Source organism: Sinocyclocheilus grahami, unplaced genomic scaffold, assembly GCF_001515645.1.
Source record: "Sinocyclocheilus grahami isolate Dianchi unplaced genomic scaffold, SAMN03320097.WGS_v1.1 scaffold16.1, whole genome shotgun sequence".
In the NCBI taxonomy this organism is placed as follows: domain Eukaryota; kingdom Metazoa; phylum Chordata; class Actinopteri; order Cypriniformes; family Cyprinidae; genus Sinocyclocheilus; species Sinocyclocheilus grahami.
The window spans coordinates 1,949,761-1,960,585 of record NW_015505195.1 but is presented as its reverse complement, the minus strand read 5'-3'; the positions used below and the strand labels follow the sequence as shown (position 1 = coordinate 1,960,585).

Below are 10,825 nucleotides of genomic sequence, written 5' to 3'. Positions count from 1 at the left end.
GTACATGTAGCATGGTACCATCATGGTGTTCTTTAAAGTAGCTTGGTACTAAATAATATGGTAATCACTTAGTGCCATGGTCTGCATTAATGTGCCATGGTGTTACCATCATTATACCTTTTTCCCCCCACGTGATACATTTGCAATACCATATTAATTTTGTACACTGCTCTTCAAATGTTTGGGGTCAGTAAGGTTTGTTTTTTTTTAATAGAAATTGATTCTTTTACTCAGTAAGGATGCATTAAGATGATCAAAATTTACAGTAGACATTTAGTTATAATGTTTCAGAGGTTTCTATTTCAAATAAATGCTGTTCTTTTTAATTTTCTGTGAAAAACATTGATCAGTTTCCACAAAAAAAAAAAAAACGGCACAACTGTTTTCAACGCTGATAATAATAAGAAATGTTTATTGAACACCAAATCGCCATATCAGAATGATTTCTGAAGGATCGTGTGACACTAAAGGCTGGAGTAATGGCTGCTGAAAATTCAGCTTTGCCATCACAGGAATAAACAGCATTTTAAAATACATTAAATCTATAGTATTATCAAATAAATGTATCCTTTCGAAAACGTTTAAAAATATCTTACCGACTCCAAACTTGCTAATCAATCAGTAACATTGTATATGAATGGACCATCACCATCTGATACCATTACTGTACCATAGAACTTTTTAGCAAGGCTCAATGTCAAAAACTGTTCGGACATGCCTTAGGTTGAACATCTCTGAAAACGTGTAAAACAGGAATGATACAAAAATGGTGCTCTATTTTATAAATGTTACTTTGTTCCGTTCAAGATATAATTTCTGACGTCAGCAACTAGATTGGGCTTGTAAGGCAAATGAGAACCCACTGTGTGTGCGTTTGTGGGAAGCTTTGGCATTTTAAGAAACAAGAAAGTTATTCATAGTAAGACAATGTTGCCAATTGGGTTGGTTCCACATGGTATACATGTGATTTTGGGCCCAAAGAAATTCTTCTCCCAAGACTGAAGGCAAGGAACCAATGTGAAACATCCCTTTTTGAGTTTCACAGCACTGTTGGTACAAACCTCTTTCCCTGGTATCTGAGAGCATTTTCCTTTGATCGAAATGTCAAGTATACTCAAGTGATTGCATTGCCTTGTCTAAATTCAATTGAAAATGTTTAATCTTCCTACATCAGATGCACCCTCCATACACTGTTAACTCTTTCTTTAACTTCCAACCACATTGTAATTTCTCCCTAAGCAAACTCACAGTGTGGTAGAGAGTGGGCTTATGAAAATAATTTTCGGTTGAAGTTCAAATGCCTGAACTTTTCTGATTATTGATTTATTTCCCCTTCTGCTTTCCTTTCAAGATATATTCCACCCTTACAGGGTCAAATGTGAAATCCGAGGGATGGATCAGTTTGGGAAATTATAGTGTGCTTGAACTAAACAGTGTTTCATTAGATTCTCATTTCTCAAGCCTGCTATGAATCTGTGAAGCCCACACATCAGCGCAACATGTGCGTAACCAGCACAGCTTTGTGACATTACTTCAGAAGGTGCATCGCACACATGCACATATGCATAAATACATGCCAGAACAAACACTGGAGCACATATGCATACATGCATACACATCCATGGAGATGTTTGCTTGGCTGCGGAGTTGGCAGATAATTTTTTTAAGAAGTATTTGAGTCATCCATGCTGAAGATTTGGGTTGTTAAAAGTCTGCTAGATTTATTTTTTGCAATGGTCAGGGATCACAATCTAGTCCCTTAAATCGAGAAGAATGCATGGTGAAGAACCAAGTAATTAAAGGACTTTAAAGATTTGCAGAATTCTGATTATGTCAGAGTGCTAATATTGAGAAATGCAGTGAACAATAATTCCACTACTCTTGTACTGTATTTAATTTTGTACAAACTCCCACTGGGAGTATGGTGAGGATATTTTTACCTAATTTTAATAATTTATGTAGTTTCTCAAAAATTATTCTTACACATGTACATATAAATATAATTATGTACATCAGTTACGTTCATTATAATGTTAGATTTATGAGGGTAGGTACTCAAGGGGGTGTGGTCACGCTGAGTGGCGGATGCTGACAACACTAATAGAAATATTACTATTAATTATCCAAAATAGTACTGTAATGAAGTAAAAGGTTTTGTTAGTCTCTCACAGGATGCAGGATGTTATTACAGCAGGGTTTCCCACTTTAATTTTGGGAAATTAAAATTCTCTTTCAAGATAAATGTGGCTAAATCTATTGCACTTACATAATACAATCTGCCAGTAATATTCGTGATTAACATCCTTACGTTTCCTGGGAGTTTGCCTCAAAAGCTTCCTTTAATTGTAAGGTGGAAGTAGTTTATTTGATATGTAATGCTTTGTGTCATTCATTTGACTTGTTCCAAAATAATAGTGTAATGTTTCCGCCTTCTATTATCCATCTGATGTCTCTCTAGATTCTATAAATTTGACATCATAGTTGTTTATATAAGGTTAAGTAACTTTACATAGGCTTTTTGATGACGGGCCTTGCCCTCTTTGTCACTCTGTAAACTGTCTAATTGTGTTATTTAACAATCTGGGAGTATTTCTATTAGTGTTGTCCGTGAAATTTCACAGTGTTTGATATGAATTGCACTACCAAATAAATTACTATTGAACAAATACTTGTGCAAACAGATAATTATACATTTATAATAAATTAAAACAATGCCATGTAGTCTTTAAATACTTTGCAATTAGCTACATAAACATTCAGAAGTAAATAGCCAGTAATTCATTGAATTCACTCCATTTAAGTTCAAATATCTTCAGAGAGATTATTAAAGTTGCTAAAGTTATTCAGACAGGAGCAGTAAGTTATTGGCGTTATCTCGTCGACATCTCGGCGTTATCTTACAATGTAAATGCAGCGACAGTCGGCTGCATTTACACTGTAAGACCTGCACAGATTTATTTTACATTAGATTTCTGAACCGTCTTTTTACATTAACTTACTTATATCTCGCTGCAAGCATTCTGAACAAAAAATGGTATAATACACACGTACCAGCAAGACGCACGCCTTCAGAACGCAGGTGCACAAAACTGTAGTTGTGCGCAAACATGTGCCGCTTGTGTTAGTCAAACTGAATTCGGAATAGCATTCAGTTCTTACCATTTCTGCTTTTCTATGCCGTATCTCGTGTACTGAATTGAGTCGGTACTCGCTAGTGAAGACAGACTGTTGTCGTCTCCACTTTACCATTCAGTATCGACTTGATAGTTAAATAAATTCCACAACATCCTGGTGTTGCTTTGTGCACCTTGACCCTGGGTGTATGTTGACATGGTTACTTGTTATGAGTCATGAGTTTTCATTTTGCAATTAGTTTTAAAAGAAACTGGTTTACCACAAATGTCCCATCAGTCAGAACACCGGCTTATTTTTCGACCAAGTGAAGCGAATGTGACGCGGATGCCAACACTGTTCACTGCAGTAGCGTTGTAGTGTATTTGTTTAAGGATCGGTGGCATCTGCCACTCAGCGTGACCACACCCCCTTGAGTACCTACCCTCGTAAATCTAACATGATAATGAACGTAACTGATGTACATAATTATATTTATGTGTACATGTGTAATTTATATATATATATATATATATATATATATTCATTGGTCAAATGTTCTTAGAGTTATTGGGTTTTATTCATTAAATAAATAAATAAATAAGGAATTATGTACACAATAAATATTCAGTAAGGACAGAGGGAAAAAAACAAGAAATAATTATTTTTGCAGATTAGAACATGTGTGATTCATCAACATTTCAACACACATACACACATGAAGTCTGCTTTTTGTCAAGCGATGCCTGGTCCCAGCCCAGATTTATTTTCTTTCCTCTCTATAATGTTAATCACATCATTCCTCTACACTCCAGTCTCTGAATTTCAGCATTTGTACAACTACAGAGTCTGTCTCTGTTATAAACCTTTCCACAGGTCCATCCAGTTCACATCCAGTAGACATCCTGTTCAACAAGCCCTCCTCTTTGCCCTTGCATTGAAATAAATCATCAGATCTTGCTGAGTCAGTGGCCAACTGTTCTCCTCATCTGTCGATCTCAGTTGCATCTCTGCAGCAGCATGTTCAAGGCATACTCCAGACGACTCCGCAGGTCCGCAGTGCAGCCCGCGCTGAGCAACGTGCTCAGTTGGAAAGTGGTGGAGGTTCGCTCCTCATTGATGTACGTCAGCAGATATTCGTCTTGCTGTGTGCACAGGATGAGCTTGGTGTGGTCGTGGTAGAAGTTCACCTGTTGGAAGATGAAGTAAAAGGTTTTGTTATTCTGGAACAGACGTGAAACACTCTCACAGGATGCAGGATGTTATTACAGCAGGGTTTGTGACCTTCTACCTACAGTGCTATAGTATACACAGCTTTTTATCTGAACAAAGACAGACCTGACTGATAACTACCCAGGGGTCTGATGGGCGTAGAGAGCACTAGACAGTCGCTTTTAACTTAATTTGTTACCAACTGCTGCATTAAAGGAACAGTTCTCTCAAAATGAAAATTCTGTCATCATTTTTTGCTTTCACAGACCACATAACAGATGTCTTTTCTATACAATAAAAGTGAATGAAGACCATAGTCTGCCAAGCTCCAAAAATGACAACAACAAAAAAAGCTAAAAGTTATGGTATTTGATGGTGCTTTTTATTCCCTTTTCACAATTCAGTTTTATTGTATGGAAAAGACCAACATAAACATCCTGCTCAACATCTCAGCTTGTGCTCCAGAGAAGACAGTGAGATGAACTATCCATTAAGAGCTACTTTGCATTACCTGGAATGTGCCATCGTTGAAAAGCATCAATAAAGCTCTGTCTGATTTCAGCCACTGCAGAAGATATATTCTGGTCTTCTGGGTATCTGGTTCACTTATCATATCCCCTCCCTGCATGAAAAATAAGGATAAACAATATATATTAGCACAGCAGCTTCTTGTACAGCTTGAAGTCTAGACCACAAAATCAAGTCTATGGCTTCTAGACCTGTAACAATTTTAAAGCTGAATACAAACATAAGGGTTAAAACTAAGAGTGTACTCACATCCATCAAATTCTCCTCCATGTAGTGGGCAAAGTACTTGAGGATGGTGACCTGGGCCACAGCGTACTCAGGAGCCTCAATAACAGAGAAAACAGACCTCTGACCGAGGGCAGCATACTGATGAACAGTCCTAAAAAACAAAGATAACAATGATTTATCACAGTCAATGCAACAGTCCATGAAACGCAATGCTCACTGTTTGTTTCTACAGCCATATGTATATAAGGTCTATGACTAATGCTTGCTCTTTTACAATATTTCATGTGTAATGCCATTTGTCATTCAACTGACATTTCTGGGATATTGGTGCAGTTTTTCTTTCCTTCAGAAAATCATCTAAAAACTATGCTAGAAAACTATGGATGGGAATCATAAGGAATAATATCGGGCATGCTGAGTATACACTACAGTTCAAAAGACGATTTTTGTTTTTTAATCGCTCTTATTTTCATCAAGACTGCATTTATGTGATCAAAAATACAGTAAAAACTATAATATTGTGAAATATTATAATATTTTAATATATTTAAAAATTAAGATTTTCCCTGTGAGAGCAAAGCTGAATTTTACGACAGTACAACAGTCTTTTAATTTTGAAAACAGCTGCTTAATATTTTTCTGAAAAGTCTGATTTATTTTATCTTTTTCAGGATTCTTTGATGAATAGATAAATATAAGTCTTCATTGTCACTTTTGAATCGTTTAATGCATTAAAAGATTTATTGCATTTATAAAAACTATTTTACTGACCCCAAACTTTTGAATGGTAGTGCATATCGGACGATATTAGATATTTAGTTGTGGATACCCATTTCTTACACATTACATTTAGATTGCATTTGTCATCATCTAGCACTCACTTACAATTAATCCTAAAAAACATGAATAATTTAATAATTTACTGTTAAATGTAATCTTTAAAAATTGTCAAAATTTTCATGCTCAACATTACAATGTTGTAATGTCTAGATTCACCCGTAGCATTTATTTTTAATGAATTTTGATAAAAGTACATAATTTAAAAATGTATATAGAAAGTAAAATATAAAAAATAATCATAGCCCGGAATTTGAATACAAATATTCACCCTAACCCTAAGCCTAATTTCATAATTAGCAACTGCTTAATCCAAAAATGAATCAAATTGGCATTACATATGGGCATTTGTTTGGGGTTAAACATTTATTTTTTAAATTGAGCGGAACTGAGCTAGCAAACAGTCAACTTGAAGCACCTACTTCTTGTCAGAGAGGAGACTCATGTGTATTCCGTTGTTGAAAAGGACGCCCACGGTGTTGTCAGACAACTGATAGCCAAAGCCATATTTGTTGGAGTAGTCAACCCACTTAGTCACCCACTTCAATATATTACAACCACTTCCTCTGGGAAGGACGTCCGCTGTAGGAAAAAGGGTACTGTTAAATGCAAAGATCGAACATTTTCTTTACTCTATAGAACGGATTCAGTACAGAAACTATGGAGTGTGAAGTGTAAAGCGTAATGGGTCTTATTCACCTTTAGGCATGTGTTCAAGACAGCCTCTCAGAACACTAATAACAGCCTCTGCCACAGTGCCAGTGGTGCTATCTTCAACACCTACAGAGAGACAGCGGGATACATCGCATCAGCTTGTGAAACTAATGAGCTGGAGTCAGACCGAACAGGTGAAACACACACACACACACACAAATAACACACACTTACATTCACTGCTGCTGCTGCAGCTGCCCAAGCTGCCTCTAACAATCAAGTGAATGGTATCTCTTGTCTGTGGCCTTCCAGCAGTTGCCTGGGTAACAGGCTTTCTTGTAGGTGCTGATGGATTTCCTCCTTCCTAAAGAGGAAAAATCGCAGCATATGTGTGTCTTGAATGACCTAACACTTAACCTTTATTAATATCTCAAAGTTGGTGACGAATTCCTTATTACAGTCTACTATAAAGGGAACAATGCTCACCTCGGATGAGTGTGTAGTAATCTGATTACTGATGGCAGTCTTTCTGAAATCTTGACGGAGCTTGAATATATCTTCCTCTTCTTTGGCTAAGCGATCTGTCGGAAGAAAAACATGTTATTCATGTGGTCATCTGAAATGAGTAATGCAATAGTTAACAAAAGCAAGAACTTACTTATATTTTCATAGTACTTGGCTTTGTCCTTCTTGCCACCGAAGAGAGCAGCGGCTGCCTTTTTGAAGAAGCTCTTGGCTGGACTGGAAATATGGAAGTCTGGGGCAGAATGGCAGCAGCTGACAGGCAGCGTTTCTGGCATGAAGCCCTGAGGCGAAATCACGACAAAAACAATGATGAAAAGTCCAGCTGTTTGGCTGGATATACTTAATCTACTGTAGTGCAACAAATAAATTTACCTGGGTAAAAAATTCATGCCGAATGATGTCATCCAGGTGCGGGCGGTCCACAGGGTTCTGTGCGAGCATGCCGGAAATGAGCTGTTTAGCGGGGAGAGAGAGCGAGGCCGGGATGGTGTAACGGGCCTCTCGGATACAGCGGTACGTCTCCTTAAGGTTAGTGGTCTCAAATGGAGGTTTACCCAAGAGCATGGTGTACCTGAAGAGGAAGATGTGAAATGTGTCATTTACTGGCTCTTAAATGAATAGTTCAACCAAAACAATCTCACGTTCTTTGTCCTGAACAAACAGTTTTTGAACCATTTTTAGGAATATTCTGGCTATTCTTTTTAATATAATGAACATTAATGAGGACTGGTGTCTGCTGACTGCTTGACGTTTCAAAAAGAATGCAAAAAGAACCATCAAAGTTCCCTTTTCACTATATTTATTCACTATAAGCTCACTATTTAATAGTTCACAATTGAGTGAATAACAATATAGAACACAACTTGAAATGTAGTGCATGGAGCTTTTTTAGAGCTTGACAGGCAGCATTACATTCATTATTTTGACAAGAGCAGCCAGCACATTCTTCAAAAACTAATTTTGATTGTGTTCATTGGATGAAAGAATGTCATTGTGGTTAGAAATGACATGAGGCTGAGTAAATAATCCCAGAATAGGTCATTACTGGTGACAAACTGTACACTATATGCTGCAATATCATTCAAGTATTAAAGCTAAAGCATGATCACTGAATACAATGGCGCACACAACAGGAATGAAAAAGTAGAAATTCATTGATATAGAGTGAGTCTGAATCGGCAATCATTGCCTATTCATGCTGAGCAATTTCCAAATATAGCCTATATAGGCAACCCTCAGATCTGAGGGTGACAAACTTACATGACGCAGCCCAAAGCCCACACATCAGACTCCCAGCCGTGACCCTGTTTGTTCAGCACTTCCGGGGACAGGTAGTTGGGTGTACCGCAGATCGTTTTGCGTCTGTTGCTGACTGGCTCCAGTTTGGCAGCCAGCCCAAAATCTCCCACTTTCAGCTCCATTGAGTCATTCACAAACAAGTTGCCTATGAATGATAAAACGGATGATTTTTAACTACTTATAAACTGATGGAATGTTAATGAACATCATGCACGTACAGTGAGTATATGCATACATACCTAGTTTCAAGTCACGATGCAGGATCTCTAAATCGTGAAGGTATTTTAAAGCAGACACTGTCTGTTTCAAGTAATACCTCACTTCAGGTTCTGTTAGGACTTTACGTGCCTTCAATATATGGGCCAGTGACTAAAAAAAATTACCAAGAGTCAGTCAGGGGACACACAGTCATTTGCATTACATATTACTATAGAATTTCTCACTTTAAAACACACTTAGACATTTAAACTTACTCTTCTACTGCAGTACTCCAACAGAATATAGATGTTGTCTTTGTCTTCAAAGTGGTGGTAGAAATGCACTATGTGTTTGTGGCTGAGAGCTCTTTGGAGGTCAATCTCTCGGTTTATCTGTAACAACCGAATACAGAACATAAGTGAGAGGTCTTGATCAATAGTTTGTGCAGTCTTATTTATATATGCCATGTGTCTGTCCTACCTTCTCTCTCTGGTGCGGTTTTGACACACGCGAATGCGGGATGATTTTGGCTGCATAGACTTTACTTGAAGACAGGTCGGTCATTTCATAGCACTTAGCAAAGCCTCCCTAGGTCATAGAGAAAGAATAACATAAGTATAAATGTTAACCAAGATAAAGAGATTTTCAAGAAGTAATGTAACCATAACCAATGCATGCATAGATAGATAGATACTACATGCATTAGACAAAAGCAATGCAATCATGCACAAATACAATGAATAATAATATTCTCATTGATTAATAAAATGCTTTTGAATAAATAAAATATTTAATAATATCAGCATTAATATTGAGCCCATTACCTTTCCTAGAACTTTTCCCCGGCAGTAACATTTCCCAGTGTTGGGGTCTGTAATGATTCTGGAATACTCTGTGCCGGTCCGACTGTTATCCTCTGGCTTTTTCCATCCTTGCTCACTTATTTTATTGAGCTCACACATCTTGTCGTTGTGTGTCGTTATAGTTGGGTACGAGGTATTCCTCAGTGTCTCCATGACTCTGTTACTGTGTGTGCTGTCAATGCTGCTGTACCGGCGTGTCTCCTCGCTTTTATACGCCCGCGCGCCTCTGCTCTACACTAACTGCGTCACGAGACGGGAAGACCCTATATGGCGTGAGATCTTGCGTATAGCTCCGTCATCCGTCAAATACCTCACTGTATCCATTTTTAAACATCCTAGACACTTCATAGACACCTAGGCAAAGCTTATCGCAGATAATCAGGTCTATCTGAGCAATGATTCACATAAATATCCAAATTGCAGTCACTCATACAGTGGTCATATAGCAATCTCTCGCATAGTGATGAACACAAATCTTGTGTTTCGGGCCAATGTATATATATGTGTGTGTGTGTGTGTGTATGTATGTATGTATATACATACAATATTTGATAAATAAGCGCTAGCGAGATATTACCAATTTATCATGGTTCAATAAATGAACCATCTCAAAGGACATTTATTCGTTTCAAACCGTCTTGATTCACAGAATAGTGTCAGAGCATCACCATGTGGCCAAAGTGACACAATATTCCACGTTCCATTTTTAAAAGATAAATGAACTTTTCCACGACATTCTAATTTATTGAGATGCACCTGTATAAGCTTTATAAACAATTACTAGACATGTTAGATTAACTATTATCTAAAATAAAAATAGCATTAGCTTTGCGACTATGTAATAATTAAAATCATTCAAGAATGTTATAATTTTGATGTTAATTTGCATTAAGATTACAATTTTAAGTATTATTTATTATCTCATTGTAATTATCAAAATATATTTAGCTAAATATATTGTGCGCAAACCTTTTAGTTAAAAAAGGTTTTTAAGGGGGCAGTCGTGGCCTAATAGTTAAGACAGTCGGACTTATGACCCAAAGGTCACGTGTTTGAGTCTCGGTACCTGCAGGGATTGTAGGTGAGGGGTGTGAATAACCAGCGCTCTCTTCCACCCTCAATATCCTTGAGCAAGGCACCGAACCCCCAACTGCTCCCCGGGGACTGCAGCAAAAATGGCTGCCCACTGCTAAGAGTGTGTGTGTGTGTGTGTGTGTGTGTGTGTGCACTTGGATGGGATAAATGAGACACCATACTTGGCTACTCGTCATGCCATTTTCACTTTCACTTAAAGTGTAACATCCATTAAAAATGTCAAATGTAACACCTGTAGCGGATTAGCTCATGGGGAAATATGAATAATTAACCAT

The 10,825-nt window shown here is 37.5% G+C and overlaps 1 protein-coding gene across 1 annotated transcript; it reads right to left on the bottom strand.

The window, feature by feature from the left end:
* Positions 1-3,687: 3,687 nt before the first annotated feature.
* Positions 3,688-9,624, bottom strand: LOC107550293 (serine/threonine-protein kinase PLK2). Its single transcript, XM_016231562.1, has 14 exons — positions 9,417-9,624; positions 9,073-9,180; positions 8,868-8,984; positions 8,634-8,763; positions 8,356-8,539; positions 7,468-7,666; positions 7,229-7,376; positions 7,057-7,151; positions 6,805-6,934; positions 6,616-6,696; positions 6,339-6,498; positions 5,101-5,230; positions 4,835-4,945; positions 3,688-4,301 (listed from the first exon to the last, which is right to left on the bottom strand). The coding sequence occupies exons 1-14, from the start codon at positions 9,606-9,608 to the stop codon at positions 4,110-4,112; spliced, it is 1,977 nt and encodes a 658-aa protein (XP_016087048.1). The 5' UTR covers positions 9,609-9,624; the 3' UTR covers positions 3,688-4,109.
* Positions 9,625-10,825: the final 1,201 nt, after the last annotated feature.

What these genes read in the sequence shown, in the direction of transcription:
- LOC107550293 (XM_016231562.1), bottom strand. Translation starts at nt 9,608, where the DNA reads ATGGAGACACTGAGGAATACCTCGTACCCAACTATAACGACACACAAC. An exon ending in AACCGCACCAGAGAGAGAAG is followed by an intron (nt 8,985 to 9,072) that starts GTAGGACAGACA and finishes CGGTTGTTACAG; the next exon opens with ATAAACCGAGAGATTGACCT. An exon ending in TGGAGGAGAATTTGATGGAT is followed by an intron (nt 4,946 to 5,100) that starts GTGAGTACACTC and finishes TTTTTCATGCAG; the next exon opens with GGAGGGGATATGATAAGTGA.